This window comes from Ascaphus truei, chromosome 3 (assembly GCF_040206685.1).
Source record: "Ascaphus truei isolate aAscTru1 chromosome 3, aAscTru1.hap1, whole genome shotgun sequence".
NCBI classification, from domain to species: Eukaryota; Metazoa; Chordata; class Amphibia; order Anura; family Ascaphidae; genus Ascaphus; species Ascaphus truei.
This window is the reverse complement of record NC_134485.1, coordinates 320,905,966-320,930,322: the sequence shown is the minus strand read 5'-3', so window position 1 is coordinate 320,930,322 and position 24,357 is coordinate 320,905,966. Positions and strand designations below refer to the sequence as shown.

At 46.7% G+C, this 24,357-nt stretch overlaps 1 protein-coding gene across 1 annotated transcript in view; it reads right to left on the bottom strand.

Moving 5' to 3' along the window:
- Positions 1 to 1,331: 1,331 nt before the first annotated feature.
- The window catches only part of TAMALIN (trafficking regulator and scaffold protein tamalin), a 37,840-nt gene continuing 14,814 nt past the window's right edge, over positions 1,332 to 24,357 (bottom strand). Inside the window, exons 2-8 of the mRNA XM_075591179.1 lie at positions 22,862 to 22,911; positions 19,037 to 19,091; positions 15,674 to 15,776; positions 12,230 to 12,323; positions 9,478 to 9,544; positions 8,914 to 8,980; positions 1,332 to 5,390 (exon numbers count right to left, since the gene is read on the bottom strand). Of these exons, the coding sequence (XP_075447294.1) occupies positions 4,957 to 5,390; positions 8,914 to 8,980; positions 9,478 to 9,544; positions 12,230 to 12,323; positions 15,674 to 15,776; positions 19,037 to 19,091; positions 22,862 to 22,911 (870 nt within the window). The 3' untranslated portion in view covers positions 1,332 to 4,956. The remainder of the gene's footprint in view (positions 5,391 to 8,913; positions 8,981 to 9,477; positions 9,545 to 12,229; positions 12,324 to 15,673; positions 15,777 to 19,036; positions 19,092 to 22,861; positions 22,912 to 24,357) is intronic.

Sequence of the window (24,357 nt, the reverse complement as noted above, 5' to 3'; positions counted from 1 at the left end):
GTCTCAGTGGCTGGCTGCAGGTGACAGGGATCATAGGGCATTCCCCAGAGGCTGTTGGGAGATGTAGTCCACTCAGGACCGCTTTCCTATGGGGACCGCGTGCGCGCTCTCTACTGCGCATGTGCAAAGCTGTAATGGCGGCCGCTACGCTTAACTGCGCCTGCACAACCTCCCAGAGCTCCTGCACACTTGTAATGGCCACCGCTACCCTTGCCAACCTCTGCGCACTGCGCAAACCTCGCGCCACCCACAACATGGCCACTGCGGCTATCTGCGCATGCGCAACTCTTCGTGCATGCGCGAGCATCAGGACCCCAACGGCGCCGGCCCAGATGGCGGCGCCAACCGGGAGAAGTCGCCGTCCCCTTCCCCCACTGCCACAGGGGTAAAGCAGGGGGCAAAGGAAGATCAGGGGAACCGGGGGTGACCCCCTTACATAAGATTACCACCATTTCACCCATCTAGGTATTTTCGGTCACCTTACATCGAGATGCTCTGCTACACAGTCATCTAATAGACTGATTTTTGGTTATTTCCTTGCATAGCTGCTCACCAGTGTGGTCGCTGCTTTTAGGTTTCATCACTAATTACCCCATATTTTTTTACCTATTGTGTATTAAATAGTTTTTAGGCCTCAATTAATCTCCGTCACTGTGTCCATTTGGGGTATCACTTCCAATAGAGTATTCATACCATTAGCTCCCACCAGTTAGATTCTCATATTTATATATGCATACTTCATTATTTTGGTGTAAGTGATCGAGTGCATCCAATTTGGGTACTTTTTGTATCTCTCTCTCCATCTGAATGTGTGAGACACCACCTGTGTGTGTCTGTATGTAACCCTTCCCCTAGTTCACCCTCAGCTCATTGTTGGTGTGCGGGTATCTATTTTATGTTGTTTGGTTGATCTTTGTTCTAGTCTAAATACATTGTGCAAAGGAATGCTGCTGTCCTGAACACCAACTCGATCGTTCTGAAACCTCTTCTCAGGGACCACCAGCCCAGCCACACAGCATTTTAGGATGAACTTATAGCAAATGAACACGTTCACGTATCTGAAATAGGTACACAAACCTGCTTAATTCCATAATCACACAACATACCGCTGCAGCAAAGGATTCTGGGTAATGACATGTAAATGATCCCTCGCATTGTCTCGCTTCTTGTTCGAGAATCTGATTTTACGGCTATTGCAATGCTAAGGAGCTGATTTTGAAGTGGGAAAGCGCTTACATATTTTAGTACTTTCGACTCCAATTTATTGTTGCAATGCGGCACTGCACTTTGAAACCCAATTGAAAACTCAAAGAAATAATACAGACAAGTGCTTTGAAATAGGAGTGTTGTATTATCACAAACCAGATAGTACAAAGGACTCTTTTTATGCATAGAAATGTCACACTTCACACATATTAAAGGTGCAATCCATTACAGTCACATTTTAACAAACTTGTCTTGTATTGTGATATACTTAGCACTTCTTACCTTTCCTCCCTATAAACACTCTAAATATATTTGCCGTCTATTATACTGACCACATTTCACTTCATTAAAGTGTATTTTGCTGTCTCACAGAAAATAATTCCCATACCACAATGCTAGTTTTAGAAATCTGCATTTTTTTTTTGGTTTAAATCACATTCTGTAGGTCCCTGAAGAATAATAACAACCATTTAAATGGTGATCATCATGATCTGCTCAAGACCTCGTCCAGGGCGGTGCTGAGCGGGCGCTCGCTGGACATGTTGCAGCAATGCACGTGTCCCCTCATCTGCTTGCTGAGCAAGCAAAATTGATTTTGCTGCTCGCGTGTCACGTGAGCGGTTCGCCCAATGAGGGCGAACCAGCTCTGTGACGTCGTGGCCACGCCCCCAGACGCAGGGCGCAGTGCTGGACCGCCAGTTTCCACCCTGGACGAGGCCTGAACCTTTCAGCTGCCAGAGGGGCCTGCAACTCATTGCTCTGCAGGTCCCCTTGGCTTTGAAAGGGCTAATGCATTTTCTGAGACCCTAAGAAAATACACACAAAAAAAAAAAAAAGGACACCATTCCTTATGTTATTATTTATGGATAAGAGATTAAACAGTTTAATGTGTGTATATATATTTGTATCAAACACAAGTTGGGCAGGATTGCACCTTTAACATCGAAAAAATGAATACAAAACACCCTACGAGTCAAATGGGAGTCACTGGCATTATTCTCACTTTAAAGTGTGTCCCTCTAGCAGTGATCGCGACAGTGACTTCTCTGTCAGATTTATTGACCATGTTCCATGGGGCGGGGTGGGCTTAGCCACTGGAACAAGACGTTATTACAAACCTCTAGTATCCTCTTCCGAGGTTCTCAGTGGAATTGGACAGACTACACACAGTCCTCCTCCTTTTTTTGTAGTTTTATGGTTTGGCAGTATTCACCGTCGAGCTGAACATGGGAGTAAAAAGCAAATACAGTGCAGAACACACACTACCAACAACTTCCAGAGAACAGACGCCCAGCAAAGGAAACGATGATGGGGCCTTCTACAGCTGCTAGTCCTCTACTGTCTGCCAGTAATAACCACCAGCCCCCTGCAAGCACCAAAATAGGAACCACTACAGAGGGGACAAACTTATTACTGTAATTACATAGTAATAAGGTATGTGGGCAGCACCCACAATCTGCACGGAAGACCCCATTAGAAACTGGCTGATGGGGCGGTTTCCTCATAGGGTAAATTTTGAAAGGGCTCTACGTGCATTTGGACACCATATTTATTGTCATGGGCGGCATTTTTATTTTCAGATCCTAAACCTGAAGCACAGAGGGACACATTACAGGTTCTTTAAAGAGGCATATTTGCAGGGATTTTAAGGCTATCCTACAGTGCGCTAGTTCTCTGAAGGACTCAAACTTTATACGCTTTGGCTCAATCATCCCAACACGTCTAGCAAAAGGCACGGGCGGCAATGGTAGCAGAATCCTGGCAACCTTTTCCATCTGCAAGGTTTTAATTAAGCATGTGTTCGCTCAAGACAGGCGACTTAAAAAAAACCTGCCTCCAGCTGACCACTGCTCAGACAAGATAGAGGTATTTTAAAAACGGAACAAAATAGGACGGTTTAAAAAAAGAAAAAGAAAAAAAGAGAGAAAACCACAAAAATGTCACCCAGGCCTTGGCTGCCTCAGAACTTCAGAGAACTAATTCTGCACACTGTGGTTGGAAAGAACTGGTATTCTAACCGAGCCGACTCGCAACCTTTTTATATTTCTTCAGAAATAACCTGCTGATAAAAGGCAACATGGTCCTGCCCTTAGCTGGCCCCCTCTGGCAGTAAAAGGGTTAAGCCACTGTTAACGCCGATATACTACAGGATTTGCAGGTGCAACTGTAAACTCCCAAGTTGGGTTGCACACCCATTGAAAAAGGCCAGAGGAGTCCCCATCGAGGGAATTTAAACCCCCCGTCTTTCCACTCCTGCTCTGGGATCGCTTTTGTGCATAGCTTGTCACAGCTGCGGAAGATTTCCTTGGGATGTTGGAATGTCGGGCTTGTGGTTGCAGCCGCTTTGGGGGCCTAATGCACAGTAACATTTGTCCTGCAGATGGTGCATGTTCTGCCTGCCAGCGCACTGCTGACTGTGCCATATTGTACTGTGTCAAAGGGGATTTATAATAGCTGTATCTACACATGGGAACAATTCACAAGGCAAGGCAGGATGGACATTCCTTCCCCTCAGGCAGGCAGGAGCTTGGGTAGCTAAGGATTTAGGAGTGATCTTATCACTGCTCCTTAAACCGTTTTCTGCCAACATTGCAGGGTATCAAAGGGGTTAAATCGGAAGCCCTAACTTAACCGCGAAGGTATTAGCGTTACAATGTCAGTGAAAGCACCTTGTAAAGTGTATGTTTATGTGTAAAATGAAATGTAGCCCTGAAAAGAGCAGGGAGGAAACAAACTACTGTAGTTGTATTTGTAACATATAGCCGGATATTCAGCTATCCAATCAATACAGTGATCAATCGGTTGGGAGAATTCGGTGATATTCACGTTTAATAAGCGCTTGAAAGGAAGTGTTACCCCAAGTATTTCTCAATGAACTATGTGACCATGATGACAAAGTAAAAGGTAGTGTGGATTTTTCATGAACGTGTCACTGCTGCTTCAGTTGCCCATAGATAGGCGGGTATGGTACGCTACGGACCGTAAACATTTAAAGAACTACCCATATGATACACAGAAGCAGGGAGATGTCACTGGGACTGTCTGCTTGTCTGGAGATTGCAAACATAAAGAGGTACATTGCCAGCAGCTGCCCGACTTCATATTGTTCCCAATTTTACCCGAGCCGTGATATGCAGCACCACCGCTTTATAGTCAACAGGAATCGCCTGCTTCAAGAGAAATTAAGCCGCACTCTCACGCGGTGTTGGAAAATCAAAAACAGCGGCCAGCCGCAGCGTTTCTGGTAAGCCAAACAACGAAGGGGGAAATGGTTCTAAGCCGCGCAACAGATTGGCTGAAGCGGTCAGAACCCACTTTTCCCACGGGACTTCCCTGTGGCGTTTCTCCTGAATCATGGACTTCCAATGGTCAGGAGAGCATTTGTGTGTGTTTACAGTGACTGCAGCCCTAAGCGTCAATGTACTGCAGACCTCAATCTATATATTAGGTGGAATGCTGAAGAGCTTTGAACCAGAACAAGCCACCTCACTCTTCAGCTTCCTGCAGGCAGCAGTAACCCTCCACGAGACAGCCTTTGCAAACATTGGAATAAGAGCTACATTTTTCATAGAAAAACCTGGAGTTTGGCCCCTATTCCCTTGCCAAACAATTTCAATGGAAAACGACTGCCGAAGCTATAAAGTTTTATCATAAAGTCTACACAAAACAAAAAGTAAATACAAAGCTTGTCACTCTTCCCCAGTACAGGAACAATAAATAAATAACTTAACCACTTGCACAAAAGATGCATTAAAGGGGACTCGCTTCCTCTTCCAAGGATCTGTTCAGTCCAGGGATAAACTTCAATAGTCTTTTCCGAAAGCTTTTATACTTTTTCCTGGGTAGGGAGGCAAATTTACTCTGCTCACTTGCCTTCTCCCAGTTCGTTCCGGAGCTTGCGCACTTAACACTGGAGCTGCGCGTCAGCGGAGACTTGTAAGGCTTGTTGATTTTGCTGTTCAGGCTGTTTATTTCGTCCGTGGAGTCCGAGTTGAAGTAGCACGTCTGATACACAGCGTCCTCGTTGTCATCCGTGGTGCTGAGACAGCTGGCGCTGCTGCACATGCTTCCAGCTGCCAGGGTCCCGGTAAGAGGATCGATGCTGCACAGCGGCACTGTCCCATATATGTAAGACCTCACCGATTCTAGGGTGTCGTACACACTCGGGTCCTTCACAACAATGCCTAGAAAACAAAAGGGATGGGAACGCATTAAAAACAGTGTAGCGGCTGCAATATCCTCCTACCTGCTCTGTTCTTGGAGCGATGCTACAGGGTGGTAGTGGTATGGGAAACCACTACAATAATAAACAAATGCAAAAGAAAAAACAGAGCCTGTATTAAAGAGGGACATTTCTCACTTCAATCCCTTACAATAATTAATTTAAACACTCAAGAAAAAAATAGAAAGAAAGAAGGTGGTCCTCCTTTGTGATGAAGAACAGTATTAATAACTAGTGGTATCAATGTTCATGTCAGACTGACTCCACTACAATGCAGTGCCACTAGTAAAGCAGTGGTAATGCGAGTTTGAGAGCACAATCCCATTACAGGAGAGAAGGAAAAAAAAGCCTCTTAAGACCATATTAAAAAAGAAAACACAAAAAAAAAAGAATGACATTGAAAGTCAGTCAGTCATAATGGAGCAGCACATCTCCTGCAGCATCCTGCTGCACAGTAAGAACAGACGGAAAGGGGGGTGGGGGCTGTTTTTTGTAAAATAAATTAATCTAAAAAAAGATTTAGAAAAAAAACGTATTAGAAAGTAGAAGTACGAACTAGAATTAATTTACAACAAAGCAGCGTATCCTGTAACACAGGGGTGCTCAACTCCCGTCCTTAGGCATCCCCCCACTCCCAACTAGTGTTGCCAGGTGTCCGGTTTTGAACTGGACAGACTGATATTTTGCTGATCGGTCTGGTAAAAATGGAGGGGTAATACCGGACACGTAGGGACATGTATGTGTCCGGTATTTTCCCCCTCTGGATGTGCGGGCGGCGGGAGTGTGAAGGGTGGCCGGGTGCAGGGGCTCTTACCAAGGAGAAGACTAACCAATGGGAGGGCTCAACTTCATTACGGCGCATGCACAGCTCCCCCATTTGCATGCTGGGAAATGTAGTTCCCTTCCAGCTTTGCATGTGGGAGAGGAGAGAAGAGCTCCACTGAGTCCATGTCTTTCTTGGAGGACCACCACAGAGATATCAGGAGGGGGAGAGGATGAGGAAGTGGTGTGACGGGAGGGTGTAAACAGCCCTTTTCCGTGTATAAGGGCCCAAGAGTGTTAGCTCTTGGGCCCAGTAACATTGTACCATTCCAATGCAATGTCTGTAATAAAAGTATTTTTTTTGTGTTTTTCCCTTTCCGGGCATGCAATCGAGCAGGGATTTCTAGGGTATGAGTTTCAAGGGGGTTTGCAGAGGAACGGTTGGCAGAATGTGCCTAGGAGGTTGGAGTCCGGGGATCATGCCTGATTCTTGGATACATGTAGGCACATTGTCCAGGCAATATCTCCCCTGGAAAACGCAAGCGCGACTCTCCACTAGGGTACCCTGCTTCAGCACAACTCAGAAAGGAGAATGAGGTACAGGGATAAACATATATTCCTGTAGCTGAGGGAATCCCTGGGTTAAGTGGGGTACCCCAGCTAGTGCCAAGGTGACCCACAACCAGTATACGGTTTGTTGGTGCCCCAACCGTGTATAAGGTTGAGGGGGGACTCAGAGTCCAGTCTATCCAAAGGAAAGTGTGTGTGGGGAATAAGGCAGATAGAACAGAAAAAATATGGTAGTTTTATTTCTTTCCCTGTACCCAGAGACTCAAAGTGTATTAAAATATACTTTAATATAATGTAATGTGCTTTGTACATTCAGAACCGATATCCAAACAGGCTTCCGAGCTAACCCTTAGGCCCCAGTAAGTCTGCTGGACATCGGTGTTCAAAGCAGCCAGAGGATGCCCACAGGTAGGAATGTCATTTGGTCCGTGGGGAAAGGAGGAGTACCAGGTCCGGAGATCAATGGCAGTCCTCTGGGATGCCACTTTTCTGCCAGACCTGGTGGAGCCTGCCCAGCGGGTGGCACTGAGATAACCCGGGAAGAGAGGTGGCAGGCTTGCGCATGTCTCTTGGCTATTTCGGATTTCCCGCTGACCCGGCTTTTCTAGCTGGCTTGGCTCTGATTGGCTGCTTAGTTTTGTGAATGAAACGGAAAATACTATAAGAATCGATGAGCCAATCACATTTGCTCTCGCCAGTAGTAAGAGCGCGGGCGGGCTTTTCAAAGTTGCTTCTGTGTGAATAGCAGAGCAACCGGCTTCAATTTTTGTGCCTGAAAAGCCTGCCCGCCAGAGACTAAGTCCAGACTTTTATGCCCAAGTTTTCAGAAATGATCGTAGCGGACGGGGCTGGGATTTTATGCCGATTTGAGTTCCAGGAGATTTGGACTAACTCGTGGTCAGGAGGGACCAAGTTCTCAGAACAGAACGTAGCGGTGACATATGGAATTTTATGCCGATTTGGGTTCCGGGAGATTCCGGACTAAGTCCCGGTCAGGGTAAAACTCTCCCACAGAGTTCCCTGCATCCAGGAAAGTCTAGTTTTCGACCTCCAGTCCCAAAGTAAGTGTCTTGTCTGCATTTGGTGTATCACTGTGTGTAAGCGAATTTATGCCGAATAAACTACAATTTATTTCATTACCTTGTTTTGCTCAATGAATGATCCTGGTAAAAAGGTGTAAATAACCTGGTCTCCCGTGACAGTGAGGAAGGAGGGGGGTGGTGGAGGAGGGTGGGTAAAGGTGAGGAAGGAGGGGGGGTGAAGGTGAGGAAGGAGGGGGGGGGGGTAATTGAAGGTGAGGAGGGGTGAAGGTGAGGAAGGAGGAGGGGGGTGAAGGTGAGGAAGGAGGAGGGGGGGTGAAGGTGAGTAAGGAGGAGGTGGGGGGTGAAGGCGATGAAGGAGGATGGAGGGATGGAGGTGGTGTGAGGATGAGGGGGGTTGCAACAATTTTGGAAGTAGTGGGAGAGGAGCATTAAGATCAGTATAGCTCGCCATGTATGACTGCAGGTATGTTATTTATAAATTATGTGACTTATGTAAAAAAAAATTCTAAATGGCACTCCACGTATGCACCAATTTGCACTATTTCATATTTTATTTCGTAAAAAAATGCTGGGAGGGCGCTCAATCCCAAAACCCCTCCCAGCATTTTTTACGAAATAGAATATGAAATAGTGCAAATTTGTGCTTACGTGGAGTGCAATTTAGAAAAAAAAAATTACGTAATGAACTGAGAATTTATAAATAACATACCTCCCCGACGACTTTTTGAGCGCGCCGCATTTTTCACCCGTGTGTCCAGTATTTTTTGAGAAGCCCCCTGGCAACCCTACCCCCAACAGGTCAGGTTCAGGGTGTCAAAGACTTGGCCTCTGATTACAACACACCTGTGCTGAAGCAGGGACGGAGTGAGCCACCTATGCTGAAGCAGGGCTATCCTGAAAACCTGACCTGTTGGGGTGGGGGGGGGGGGGGTTGTGGCTTGAAGACTGGAGTTGAGCACCCCTGCAAACTTCATTACATCAATACATTGAGAATAAGGTGAAAAAAAAAAAAGAAATCAGACAGGAAGAGCCATTGGAAGCCACATGAAGCTTCTCGATCCCAGTGACTTTCAGTAATGAGACCGTTTTCCAAGAACCTTCATCTCTTACCGTGCAGCAATCTCTGCTCTTGCACCATGAGGGAGCGGTATTCTTCCCACTTTTCATACAAGGTTTGCTGAAAAGAAAAAAAAAAACCATTATATACAGATGTAGATATAAATGAATAAGCCACTGGGACTTCTGAGAAAACCCACGAGGAAAGAAGTCAACAGGAACACACTACAGGGCCGTACTCACTAAATGGTGCTATGCTGTAAGGCATCTTACGGCCAATTCAAATTACTTTTGTTGTAAGATGCTGCTGAATTGCTTCGTAAATATGGCCGTAGTCTATTGGGGTTACTGACCTCAACCATTACTTCAGCAACACTATCCATCCAGTCCCCACAAAGCACTCATATACAGGTACAACTGCATCTCCTCCCAGTAACAATGAAGCAAGAGGCACTGGGGGGGGGGCAGTATACCCTGCAGTTGGCAGAGTATAGAACAGGATTCGTTTTGGAGTTTACTTCTAAGTCCAATATCAACAGTAGCTGCCACCCTCTAATGTAAGTTATGTGGAGCTCATTTGATCATTGCACAAACTGATGTAGATGGAGCTCCACTGACCTTCAGATACTGCTGTCGTGCCTCCAGCTCCGCTCTCCTGATAGCTGTTCCATAAACAGTCTCCAGTCTGTCAATAAATTAGATTAAAACATTAGACACCCCCATGTTAAAGCAATAGAACATTCCCCCTCCCGCCTTTTTTATATGTAATGCATGTGACAATGTGCTGTTCTACATTCTTACCTAGATACAATGATACTCCTCCCACAGGAGAAAAAACCGATGCACCGCCAAATAGAAAAATTGCAAAGGCTGAGATAGTGACTAGAAAAAATTATTGGAGCATAGTGGTGTAGTTCTGGCGGATCCTCTGACGCGTTTCACGCCAAAGCGCTTTGTCAAAGAGTGATCCGCCAGTGTGCAGGTAAACCTAATATAGCGCGCCAAAATCTAAACACCTGTGAAACCTGATCACCAACCGATGATCAGCAGGTGCAGAAGATGACACGTCTATAGCTGGGAGATAACCATATAAAACGAAAAGAATGATAAAAACCAGAATCATACGCAGTAAACTCATAACATGTAAAATTCTAGTCAGCATCTCAGCCTTTGCAATTTTTCTATTTGGCGGTGCATCGGTTTTTTCTCCTGTGGGAGGAGTATCATTGTATCTAGGTTGCTTCCGGTAGCACGCCGGGTTGCTGTATCAGCTGTATCAGTTCAGGCACCGCTGGTCATAGATCATTCACCGGGACGGAGGAGTCACCTGGTGGATTGCGGTGTGCCTGCCCGACGGAGGATTACATCGTTTACAGGCTCGGCTGCATTCTCTTCACAAACCGTGAGTCACTCCATTCTCAATAATACCAGAGCTCTGGTGAGAGCCAATTGTTGAGAGACTATTTTCAAGGGTTAACATTGAAGATTAGCCGTGGCCCTATCTACATACATTTATCACATGAGCAGGATTCAGCAACCTTCTTGACTTTTGAGCGCCGGATTGGTGAACTTCTTGGTTTTCCTTACATCTACATACATTCTTACTTAAGCTGGCAATCATTTGGTGTCCCTGTTCTAAATCTGTCAAATACCGATTGTGTGCCTAACATTATGACCGCCTTCTAACTTTATACTGCAGTCTGAAATGCAAGATTAGATTACAAAGTGTAACACATTATTGTTACAGCTTGCAGAGTAGGGGCGCGCGTCTAGTGCCCGCGACAGGTGACGTCACCCGTCGCCGAAAGTTATATTTCGCTTTGCGGCGGCGTCGCGGGCGTACTGGCATTTGATTGGTTCAGGGGCTGTCACATGAGGCGATAGCCCTTGAAAAATCAAATATTACCAGCTACCAAAATTTGCGACGCAACGTCGCTCCGTCGCATTGTCGCGCTTACTATAAGTGCACGCGGCGGCAATGCATGTTTTTGGGCGGCGTCGCCCGTCGCGGGCACTATACCCGCGGCCTAAGACAGTCTGCTGTTTGCAACACCGTAACAGAGCTGTTTGTTGCCAAGATACTTTGTTGCCAAAGGGCAGAGCTCAAAAAGGTGCATTTCAGAGCCTGTTTCAAGAGGAAGTGGATAGAACAGAACAGAGTTATTTAAAAAATTATTATAATTTTTTTTTTAAATACAGGCTTTTTTTTTAAGTTTTGCTGCTCTAGTTAGTGGGTGGAGAGTTTCCATCCCTGATGAAGTCAAATGTTACAAATGTCGCAGTGCTACGTTATGACAGTGTAAATGAATAAGATAGTACTAGTTGATATAACGAGAGAGACTCAGGTCTGAATCAGGATTTTATTTAAATACTCTTAGGGAAGAGAGTGTACGGTTTACTCCCAGCAGAGATAAAAAGTTTAAAGCATTCCAGCTAATGTCTTCCAAACATCGTCTAGTCACTGACAAATCTGGCTTTTACTGCACCCTTTATTGTATATAAAAAAAAACGTTCCGAAATAGCAGAAAAACAGGCAGCGGGACTCAACCAGAAAATTTTTAACATAGATAACAGCACAGATTATAGTTAGACAAATCTTTCTAAGACTATTATTTAGCATTTGAGTTTTTAAACAGTACTGTGGGATACTGTGCAAGAAAACATCAATCAAGAGAAAAGTGTGTGGTTAAGCAGAGATGATCTTTCTATTGTCTGTTAGTATATGCTGCTTTCTGGGCCACCCAGGTGCTGAAATCATACTAATGGTGAACCTTGCCTTGCGCCAATGACTGTTAGAAAATATTACTCTGGAGATAATGGGCTATTGGCTATTTTACAGATTGTGGTGAACAAATAGTAAGCCTTTTTATTCTTCGACAGCCACCTGTGCTGAAGCAGGGATATCCATAAAAGCTGGCCTATTGGTGGGCCTTCAGGACCGAGATCGAGACCCCTGGTTTAATGGAACAACTTATGGGATCTTCAAAAAGGCATATTGTGCATTATCTTTCAAGTTATCAGAAAGAGACGACTCATCAAGAACTCATGCACAGACATTCATCAAGGCCTCTTCATGTTGTTCAGGTAAACGGTAACAGGCACAAATATTGTATGTACTGGCTTTATTAAAAAAAAAAATTTAAAAATAAAATCAATCTTGTGGTCCTCAAATGGTGATTAAAAGATAAGACCGTAATTTTTAATACATTGACCAAACATTGTATTTGTGTTGGCTATGTTCATTTCCAAACGTCATTACCTGCACTATTTGGGGAGCACTGTTGGATTAGCTTAACAAATCATAGCAAACATTAAAGCATAAAAACCAAAAAAAAACCCTGTTAATTAACGCCACTGGTTTGTACGTTACCTGATTGTGTTCCCAGAAGCCTTGATCAGCTCGACGATGTCTCTGTGGCGGATTCCCTCCACGTTGAGGCCATTTACTCCTGCAATGATGTCTCCTAAAAAAACAGAGCACAAATAATGAATAAAATGCTACTGCAGCCCGATAAACAGGCTAGGGCACCGCCACACAACAATAAAGTCATGCTGCCACCATATACTGCATGCTATGTCATTGCAAAAGCAACTACAAATGTATATACAATGGGTGGGCAACTCCAGTCCTCAAAAGCTACCAACAGGGCAAGTTTTTTAAGGATACCCCTGCTTCAGCACAGGTGGCTCACTCAGTGACCTGTGCTGAAGCAGGGATAGCCTTAAAATCTGCCCTCTTGGTAGCTTTTGAGGACTGGAGTGCCCACCCCTGGTATAAACACAAATAGGCAACATCAGGAGAGAGGACGGCTATAAACTCAACACCTCGTGCACTATGCAGAACTTTAACGTTGGTACCATAAAAATACAACTTTGTGTAGGATTAAAATACTTTGGCCAAACCCGAACCAAAATGACCCTTGATTATGAGAAGAAACAGATAAGTATTTAACTATATAATAGGTCAAGTTGGATGTAGCACTACGCCTTTTTGTTATTTGTCCAATAATAAAAATCTCTAACGGTAAAATCTAATGATCTGCAGAATCTATTCGGCTACTAGAATGGGATTTTAAATATAAAATAGCACCATGCTGGGATGTATGGAGTAGGGCAAAATTAATTCCCCTGACCAGACAGCAGCAAAGCAACACTTGGATGCTAGGGGCACGGGGGGTATAAAAAGACTTGGTCAGTGCATCCCAAGAATAACTTTTTATTAACTACAGTACACAGGAATGGACAAGGCAGTGTTTCATTGAATGACCCCAGAAAGCAGCAACTCTGGTGCTTGGAGGCTGTTACACTTCTGCAAAGATTCAATCTTTCCAATGTCAAGGAGAGGGAACTGCCAAACATAGCAGGGCTATGAGCTCCAGGTCCTTCCTGCAGTGAAGGAGAACTGGCCAACTTCTGAAAATTCACCGACATGAGGCTTTCCAGCCAGCTCACAGCAATTGTACTGGTGGAACAGGGAGAGAGGATTGCAACGGAGGAAGAGTCAAGTATGAGCAGCCCATTGGGAATTCAAGGACCGCTCTGGATAAGCGACAACCTTCACCCGCTAACATGAATTTCAGCGACTGCGGTCTCACCAATACAGATTAGATCCTGAATTGCAACAGAGCTCATTTCATCAGCCTTTCCGGTCTCTGCCCTGTGTGCTCCTTGACTGTCCCTTGTCCATTTCCTCTTACATGGAACTGATAACGGGAATTTGTGGGACACAAGGAGGCTGCCTGAAATGTCAGGGATTTTCCTGAAGCTCAGCGAGAGATATGGCAACTCCGATTAAAAGTGGGAACAGAAGTTCACTCTCCGTCCGATGCTGCATGGACACAATTGGAGGCCCTTTTCCAACTCCTTAGCTGGAGTGACTCATTTCCTGTACAGAGCATGTTGTACAATGTCGGAAAGCAACAGGGACTCAAGCAAAGACTGAACAAAAACATCCCCGCTAACATGCGTTTCCCATTAACACCGCGCTGTTTAAAGCAACAGAAAAGTTAGCCAAACAAATACAGACTATAGATGGCAGATCATGTGATTTGCTTAAAAAAACAAAACATTCAAACAGATTGAAGGAGCCTTTGATCAGACCTTATACAAAACAACTAAATACATGCATGGCTGGTGTTGTAGATGCAACATGTCCAGGGCTTTGTAGGATACAGCTGCAGGGTGAGGGCTACAAAGTCCATGTTATTTGGAAGGCTGAAATAGACGATCGTCGCGGACAAAGCTTAGAGACACTCCTCAGTATGCCGTGAGAAGAGCGCAGCTCGACTCCTTTCCCACCCAATATCTCAATCTCTCTGTTTAAATACATTTCCCTTTTTGATCTTTAAAAAAGGTGCCGAGAGGAGGAATTCCCCCATGCAGCTACAGGGAACCAAATAACATTAAAGGCACTTTTGTAAACACTGTAAATGGAGACATGGGAGCGGTTTTAGTTTCTGGGTCTCCTGTCTGCGTTTGCCTTTCTGCACGTTAAATAACCCCTCACTTCCTAATTGGTTTTCCATTTACAAATGTCATTACAAAACAGTGAAAATGGTATCTGCACGACAGGATTATGACATCAGAGGCACGAAGAACTCAGGCAGCAGCGGGGGTTTATTAAAGTGTGATAGTGCCGATCGGGGAACTGCAACACAACCTTCGCGCCCCCCCCATTGACTTCAATGGGGGGAGGGGGTCAAGAGAAGATAACCTGCAAGGGAAGCCCACGTGTTTGTCAGACTGACAATTATAGATTTCAGATTCTTGTGCTAGAGAAGGTGAGTGCCGCTACAAAGGAGAGCTCTGCGCGGTGAGCACCGCTACAAAGGAGAGCTCCGCGCGGTGAGCGCCGCTACAAAGGAGAGCTCCGCGCGGTGAGCGCCGCTACAAAAGGAGAGCTCCGCGCGGTGAGCGCCGCTACAAAAGGAGAGCTCCGCGCGGTGAGCGCCGCTACAAAAGGAGAGCTCCGCGCGGTGAGCGCCGCTACAAAAGGAGAGCTCCGCGCGGTGAGCGTCGCTTCAAAAGGAGAGCACCGCGCGGTGAGCGCCGCTACAAAAGGAGAGCTCCGCGCAGTGAGCGCCGCTACAAAAGGAGAGCACAGCGCGGTGAGCGCCGCTACAAAAGGAGAGCTCCGTTACAAAAGGAGAGCACCGCGCGGTGAGCGCCGCTACAAAAGGAGAGCACCGCGCGGTGAGCGCCGCTACAAAAGGAGAGCTCCGTTACAAAAGGAGAGCACCGCGCTGTGAGCACCGCTACAAAAGGAGAGCTCCGTGCGGTGAGCGCCGCTACAAAAAGAGAGCTCTGTGCGGTGAGCGCCGCTACAAAGGAGAGCACCGCGCTGTGAGCGCCGCTACAAAAGGAGAGCACCGCGCGGTGAGCGCCGCTACAAAAGGAGAGCTCCGTTACAAAAGAGAGCACCGCGCTGTGAGCACCGCTACAAAAGGAGAGCTCCGTGCGGTGAGCATCGCTACAAAAGGAGAGCTCCGTGCGGTGAGCACCGCTACAAAAGGAGACTTCTCCTTTCTTTACGGAACATACGAACTAGATGCAGACGCCCAAGATCTGCTGACGTACACGGCCTTCACCAACAGGAAGTAATGAGTTTAACTAGTAATGCAACACACTTTTCCTAACATGTCATCAGAAATGCTCAAGACATGGCTCAGTATTTTTAAATCGCTCATTTGTAATAGCCACTTCCTCATTAACCACGCAGAGCAATGCGCTGATGGCCCCTCTGGTAGAGAAAGGGTCATATGCAAACAGCATGGTCTTTCATTACAGCCAGGAAATCAGAGAGGCATGGACTTACCAAGTTTGAGGCCGGACGCCTGAGCGGGGCTCCCCTCGTGCACCCGGCACACAAAGGTGAACATTTCCACCGTGTTCTTGTCCTGATGGTGCAGTCCATAGGTCTGTAAACAGAAAACGGTTGAAAGGATGTCAACAAACTAAAGTAAAAGAGCTTGGTCTCAGACCACGTCTTATTTAACAATATACACACACACATTTATCAGTCCCGTCTGCGTGGGATCCTAGGCTGCATGGAGATTGCATTGTCTATTGTAAATCTTATACAGCTGAGCTACACTGGCCATAAAAGATGTAGAATATAAATATACACACACACACGTGTGTGTGTGTGTGTGTGTGTGTGTGTGTGTGTGTGTGTGTGTGTGTGTGTGTGTGTGTGTGTGTGTGTGTGTGTACACACAAACACACAGGGTCTTCATTGCTTAGTCCATAAGGACTAATCACTTCAAAGTCCCCTTTTGTAAGTTAATAAACTGCATTTAACCACAAATCTAAGTCCCATCAGTTGCATGAGCGCGCACACGCACAAATTCTAACGCAAGAGTTTCCAGTTTTTGGATCATTCCTCTAAAAATATAAGATCGGCCTCGCAAAACACATGGATTTCTGAAATTAAATTTGAGTTCTTTTTATTATAGAATTTGATAAAATAATACAGCTTTTCTCAGACCGGCCAACATTCTTTTTAAATGGTTAAAAGGAAGATTTCTCCTAGAACAGCTGCAGTACTCAGTTCTAAATGACCGTTAGTCACGCAGTTACGAAAGGAATGATATTCTGCAAACAAGTTATATTCCGTATTACGCACAACTTCCTAGCAACCCTGCCCAGGTCCTGCATTAGACTAGCACTGCACCAGGTGCTTCATTCTGCTAGTGTTTATTTAGCAAAGATAAGTTAGAGCTCCTGAAAGGTGATATATATATATATAGATATAGATATAGATACTGTATATATAGATATATATAGATAGATATAGAGATATAGATAAATATATATATATATATATATATATAGATAGATATAGCTAGATATAGTTTTTTATATGTATGTCTTTTTTTACTATGTTTCATGTGTTTTTCTAGTCCATGATTGATAAACCCTTTTGTACTAATATTCATATTTTTTCGTGATCAGAGTGCTTCATTTGGGATTTCTGTCTTTTCTGTGTGTTTAGATATAGATATAGATAGCTATAGATAGCTATAGATAGATAAAGAGAGAGAGATAGGAGATAGTTAGATATCTGCCCCCTGCACTCCCTCCCTGCCCTTTGCCCATCCCGTCCCTCCCTGCCCTTTGCCCCCCCCGTCCCTCCCTGCCCTTTGCCCCCCGTCCCTCCCTGCCCTTTGCCCTCTTGCCCCCCTGCCCTCTTGCCCCCCCTGCCCTCTGCCCCCCGCCCTTCCCTGCCCTTTGCTCCCCGCCCCTCCCTGCCCTTTGCCCCCCCTGCCCCACCCTTTGTCCTCCCTTCCCTTTGCCTCCCTTCCCTTCGCCTGCCCTTTGCCCCCCCTTCCCTGCCCTTTGCCCCTCCTTCCCTGCCCTACGTTCCTTGCTCCCCCGCACTTCTACGCCCCCCCGCCCTTCTACGCCCCTTGGCCCCCGCCCTTCTACGCCCCCCCCCGCCCTTCTACACCCCTTGGCCCCCCGCCCTTCTACGCCCCTTGGCCTCCCCCCACCCTTCTACGCCCCTTGGCCCCCCCCGCCCCTTCCCCACCCTTCCACTCCCCCCCTACCCCTTGCCCCACCCTTCCACGCCCCTTGGCTCCCCCCCTTCCACTCCATGCCCCCTGCCCTTCCACGCCGGGTATATCAGCACACAAAACACACACACACACACACACACACACACACACACACACACACACACACACACACACACTTAAGGTGGGTAAAAAAAAAAGTCACACACACTTTTTTCCCACAACCTCTAAATGTATACAGTACATATGGGATATGGAGAAAAATGACATGCTCAAAATAATGCGCTCATATTATAATGCTAGGTACACGGGGGGGGGGGGGGGGGGGGGGGTGTAATGAGTACAGTTTACAGGCACGTGGGACCTAAAATGTGACATGTCTAAGGTGCTGGCAATTGGTCGTAAATGATGTCCTCCCCCACTTAGAGCCCGTATTTTCACAGCAAAGAGACTCCTTTTCAGCGGTCGAAAGGTCATGGGGGGTAAAGGGGAACAAATGTCCAGTACTTGTATATTTACAAACTTCTTTTTTAAAATAGAGATTTCCATTTTTTCCCCTCCGTTTGCATAGCCTTGTGTACCAGAAACAAAAAGCACTGGAACACACTGGGCATATTTACTAAACAGTGCTATGCCATTAAACACCGCCCAGGTTCAGCAAATGAGACAAGAGAATGGCTGCTGGAAGGTTTTGTGGCAGAGCACTGCTTGGTAAATATAGGCCAATGTCTTTTAGGGCCTTGGGAAACCTATAAAAGACTAATGCTCCATTAGAACTTCTGGGCACTATCAGAGTTTAAATGCAAAGGTTGTGTCACTGGTTGCAATGGTTTCATAGCATAGCCTAACTGAGATCGTACAGTCTTTGTGGGAGAGATTCATTTTCTCCCACTCATTCTATTTTACATCTATAATATTGTATTACATCCTTGTATTCAAATGTCTATGGTGATGCAGTATGTACGTAGCTGGTGCTGTGCAACTGCAGCTATTTCCATAGAATCCTTGCACAACAAATCAAAATGATTTCCAAACCTGTTGTTACGACACGGGGTAAATCTGTGTTCTTATCATAGATTTTACGGCCCACAACTTCTTCATGGGAGAAAACTGGCGATCTGGAGTTTATGCAGAAGCCATGTGTACAGAGCTCTGCTTTAAGCAGACAAAGGTTACTTGGCAGGGATGCACAGAGAAAGTCTTTGCTGCAGACAGGTGATAACACAGAGAGGGATTCTGTGCATAGAATAGCTAATGGAAGGCTTTTAAATTATTCAGCAAACATGTTCATATGTATACTAACCCTCTAGCTAGTAAAAGAGATTCACAACGCCCTGGCAGAGCACTGGCAGGTCTTCAGAGTGGCATGTCAAAAACAAGACACAAGTGACCATATGCAACACGCCAGTGAGTCCTACCCTTAGGAAGCTCAGACGCCGTTGTACACAGACTTTGGCCCATATTAAATATGTGGTAAACCTGCTTCCCAGTGATGGCGAAGAATTCAGCATAGAAAATCTTCACAGTAAATGAAATAATGGTTTTAGACTAAAGCTGCGCTAGTTTCAACCCATAGAATAGAACCCAGACAAGGAGCACAGCTGTCCCTCTGTATTATTTGCAGCGACAGATTAGACTAACTCATCCTTTACTTGACTCACCTGAATCTCGAATCCAAAGGTTTCAGAGTCCTCTTTTTCCAAGGTTATTATTTTTCTGGAAAGCATAATAAAAAAAAAACAATGGCACTATTAGTTTGTTTATCTCTATCACAACAGAAACCTTGCCCCAAACCATACTCCCCCAACATGCAAGACTCTTAACATCATGATATTCTAAGGCCTCGGTCCCGCTGCGCTCAGTGGCGCGGGCGGCCACACGCGAGTTCCCCAGGGGAATCCTGCGGAGCCGGTCCCGGTCCCCCCTGGCTGCACAGCTTACTACACGCTGTGGCGCGTCAGCCGCTATGGGATACAAGAGAATGGTGTTCCCTAGCGTTGACGCGTCACGTGGTGTGGCTGTGAGCCAATGGGGAGGGGAGGCTTCGGGAGGAGGAGAGGCTTCGGGGAGCGGGGAGGAGTGTGGAGTGAAAGCAGCGTGAGTGCCTGTCTGTGTGGGTGTATGTGTGGGTGTATGTGTGTGTGTATGTGTGTGTGTGTGTATGTGTGTGCCTGAGTGCGTGAGTGCCTGCCTCTGTCTGTGTGTGTGTGTTGCTTTACTTACCCGAGCCGTGGAGGGAGGGGGGGGGGGGAGAGTAGCGGGTCCCTCCGCTCAAGCCACGCCCCCCTCCCGCTCAAACCTCCCACTCCCGCCCACCTCCCGCTCCCTACAGACCGCATATTGCGGTCTGTGTATGTCAGCGCCCTGCCTGTCTGCAGTGCGGGCGCGCTGACTCTGGGAGCGGGGCCTTAGCCTAAGAGACTCAGCACTGACCACAGCAACTGGAGAGAGTTTCTGTTGCATCCTTTTCGGAGTTGCTTTTGTTTCTTTATTTGCAGAGTTAGTAAGGCCCCCCCCCCCCCACTCTAAACTTTTTTTGCTTGTTTTTTTAATTCTTTTAAAACACTCCTATTCACAATACATAAACACATTTACAAAAAAAGCGTTTGCACTTTAGTGATAAAAATGCTTAGAAGTTGGTGTGCCACCACGCCCCACCCACCATGCTGCACGCCCCACCCACCATGCTGCACGCCCCACCCACCATGCTGCACGCCCCACCCACCATGCTGCACGCACACCCATCATGCTGCACGCACATGCCACTCACACCACATCACACCCACCATGCTGCACGCACACCCACCATGCTGCACGCACACCCACCATGCTGCACGCACATGCCACTCACACCCACCATGCTGCACGCACATGCCACTCACACCACATCACACCCACCATGCTGCACTCACACGCCACTCACATCCACCATGCTGCACGCACATGCCACTCACACCCACCATGCTGCACGCACACCCACCATGCTGCACGCACACGCCACTCACACCACATCACACCCACCATGCTGCACTCACACGCCACTCACACCCACCATGCTGCACGCACACCCATGCTGCATGCACACGCCACTCACACCCACCATGCTGCACGCACACCCACCATGCTGCAGGCACACGCCACTCACACCCACCATGCTGCACGCACATGCCACTCACACCACGCTGCACGCACACGCCACTCACACCCACCATGCTGCACGCACACGCACCATGCTACACGCACCATGCTGCACGCACACGCCACTCACACCACATCACACCCACCATGCTGCACGCACACCCACCATGCTGCACGCACACCCACCATGCTGCACGCACACCCACCATGCTGCACGCACACCCACCATGCTGCACGCACACGCCACTCACACCCACCATGCGTCACGCACACCCACCATGCTGCACGCACACGCCACTCACACCCACCATGCTGCACGCACACCCACCATGCTGCACGCACACCCACCATGCGGCACGCACACCCACCATGCGGCACGCACACGCACCATGCTGCACGCACACGCCACTCACACCCACCATGCTGCACGCACACCCACCATGCTGCACGCACACGCACCATGCTGCACGCACACGCACCATGCTGCACGCACACGCCACTCACACCACATCACACCCACCATGCTGCACGCACACCCACCATGCTGCACTCACACGCCACGCACACCCACCATGCGGCACGCACACCCACCATGCGGCACGCACACCCACCATGCGGCACGCACACCCACCATGCGGCACGCACACCCACCATGCGGCACGCACACCCACCATGCTGCACGCACACGCCACTCACACCCACCATGCGGCACGCACACCCACCATGCTGCACGCACACCCACCATGCGGCACGCACACGCACCATGCTGCACGCACACGCCACTCACACCCACCATGCGGCACGCACACCCACCATGCGGCACGCACACCCACCATGCGGCACGCACACCCACCATGCTGCACGCACACGCCACGCACACCCACCATGCGGCACGCACACCCACCATGCTGCACGCACACCCACCATGCTGCACGCACACGCACCATGCTGCACGCACACGCCACTCACACCCACCATGCGGCACGCACACCCACCATGCTGCACGCACACACCGCATTCCAGAATTTTTCTTGTGAGAAGATGCACAATACGTTTTGGGTCCCGACTGGACCCTTCCACAGGTACCCGTTTGTTAAACAATTTTGCCCTGAGTTTCTATTTATGCCCCCCTCGGTGATGTAATTGATGGTGCAGGAAGTTGCAGGTATTATAGACCACAAAAACAAAAACCCAAAGAGATAGGGTCATAAGGCATCCCTAGATTATGCACTCAAACTCATTAATTAAGCCAGAGGCTAATTTTAGCCATCTCGTACTTACTAGGCATGCGAGTGCATAATCTAGGGGTGCCTTATGACCCTATCTCTTTGGGTTTTTTTGTTTTGTTGTTAACTCTTACCCTTTGCACCTGCCTTTCCAAGACCCTTTACATAGGTGAGCAGTCCGATTCATCGGGTATTATAAACCTCAATGTGACAGAACGCTCAGCCACCCACATACCACAGGAAGAAGATATGCTGTAACTAAATCACCAAGCAGCGTAGATACAGTCCTCCTATCCTACATCACTGCAAATGAAACTCTTATTTGTAACGCAAACTCTTTTCAAACGCCTCCTCCTGCTCTTACCAAATGGTCCCCAGCACAGACAGAGCCGTACATAACGTCACAAGAAGTGACAGTCGTACAGCAGAGGGATGCAGAGCACTGAACATCTCCATTACTTGGCATTATTTAAATGCATTATACTGTATTGTTGGTTTTCAGGCCTTCCTTGATATATTTAACAGCAAGTTATTACCTTTAATGAAAACATCAAGATGGAAGTTCCTTAATGTAGCCTGCCTTTATACATACATTACGTTTAAAAAGAATACAGTGCATGCCAATGTCTGAGCACTTGTGCTTTATTACAACAGCAATACAGAGAAACACGGCCTCACAACAAGAACTTTAAGAAAATCCGGATACAAATAGAGGATGTTAGCCCACAGAATAGACAAAACTAAGGTAGAAGTGATACCTTTCATAGCGAACTTGTGGTTAAACGTGCAAGCTTCCGGGACCACACAATAATCTGCCTGAATAAGGGACTTCTGTGGTGCTGAAAGCTTGCACGCTAATCACAGGTTTGCCATTACAGGTATCACTGCTACCTTTGTCCTGATTCATACAAGTGACTAGAACAGGGATGGGCAACTCCAGTCCTCAAGGGCTACCAACAGGGCAGGGTCTCAGGATATCCCTGCTTCAGCACAGGTGCAGTCATTCTGACTGAGCCACCTGTGTTGAAGCAGGGATCTCCTGAAAAGCTGACCTCTTGAGGACTCGTGTTGCCCACACCTGGACTAGGACAACAGAATGAGGGGTGCAAGGTTCATGCTCACCTCTGGTGCTCAGATGACTGGCTCGTATTCTTCCACCCCATTGAAGAACCCTAGGGCAAAAAAATAGAATACATTGAGGGAAAAACAAAACAAAAACAGTAGCAATAAATAAACAAATCTACTTTACGACTTCTTTTTTTCCTTCCCATAAGCACTGGTGTAGCATTGTGTTGCATACCCCTCTGGTAGCGAAGGGGTTAATCTCCAGAAAAGCAGGCCCAAAGCTATCTCTAAAAAAGGTGCAATCCAAAACTTTTATAAACACAGGAGGGAGAACGAGTATGATCTATTTTATTGGACAACAAGTAGTTGCTCTGTTGCAAGCTTTCGAACCTCTCGGGTCCTTCATCGGGTTACGTTTTGTAAAGAAATGAATTACAAATTGAACTTGTTGGGAGCTTCTTAATGGGGAAGTGTCTGTCTTTTCCCTTGGCCCACCCTGTGCTTATCAGAGAGCTGATAAGATAAGGGGGAGGAAGACTGACTCTGGCTGAACAGACAGCAACATCCCACAAAAGGAGCAGCCAGAGGAAATCAAACACTTTCTAGGTATCAGCTCACCATGGTTCCATCCAACTTCCAAAAAATTATTAAAAAAATACTCATAGGAGTCAGATTTGGGGGGGAAATAAATCGCCCAGATATAATTCCTTAGCCCAACAGGTCACTAGCCTTAGTTCACTTTGGTTTTTAGTAACGCTTGCCCCATATCCGATCCATTAACCAGCTTTTCCACTTCTTTTTTGGAAGCTATAATCAGACACCTCTAAGTATTTTCGCACATGTTTTGCTTGTAAAAGTGGCACCATTGGAAGGGATTTAGATGGTCAGCTCTCCAGGGAAGGGATGCATGTCCTACTGTTGGCTGTTCTGCTTGTTGCACATCTTGCGTTAGAATGCTCTGTATTGTAAGGTCTATTTTGGAAAGCAACGTATGTATACATTATTGGAGGTACAGTATATAACTAAAACAATACCTACAAATCTCCCTTAGCTACCTCCTTGGATTGATTTTCTAGGTTTAACCCAAATATTTGCGGAGACCGTACCCCAATATTCTTACGTTATTTGGGGACAAATTAGAAAATAGAGTTTATAAAAGCAATTGTCTCTAATGTATCCCAAGAGATACAACAAAAACAAGAGCTTCTGCAATTACTGCCGCTTTTCAGTGTCTTGAAAAGATTTTTAATAAATACTTAAAAAAACAGAACTAAAACTAAATTAAGCAAAGAATTGAGGCAGCAATTGTAAATCAGCTGCCACTTTGTATTAATTTGAAGTGAGGCACAGACAACAAAAGAATTCAGTAGGCTAATCTGGAATTAGACGCATTAAATGCATTATGTGTAAATGTATTTCTACGGTCAAATGGCTAAGTAAAAGGCAAATTAACTCGGTGGCCCACTGATATGCGGGTGTTATTTTGCCACAGCTGTATTATTTCTTTTTTGCTATACTCCAATCATAAAACACAGAAAATCGGCTTTAACGTT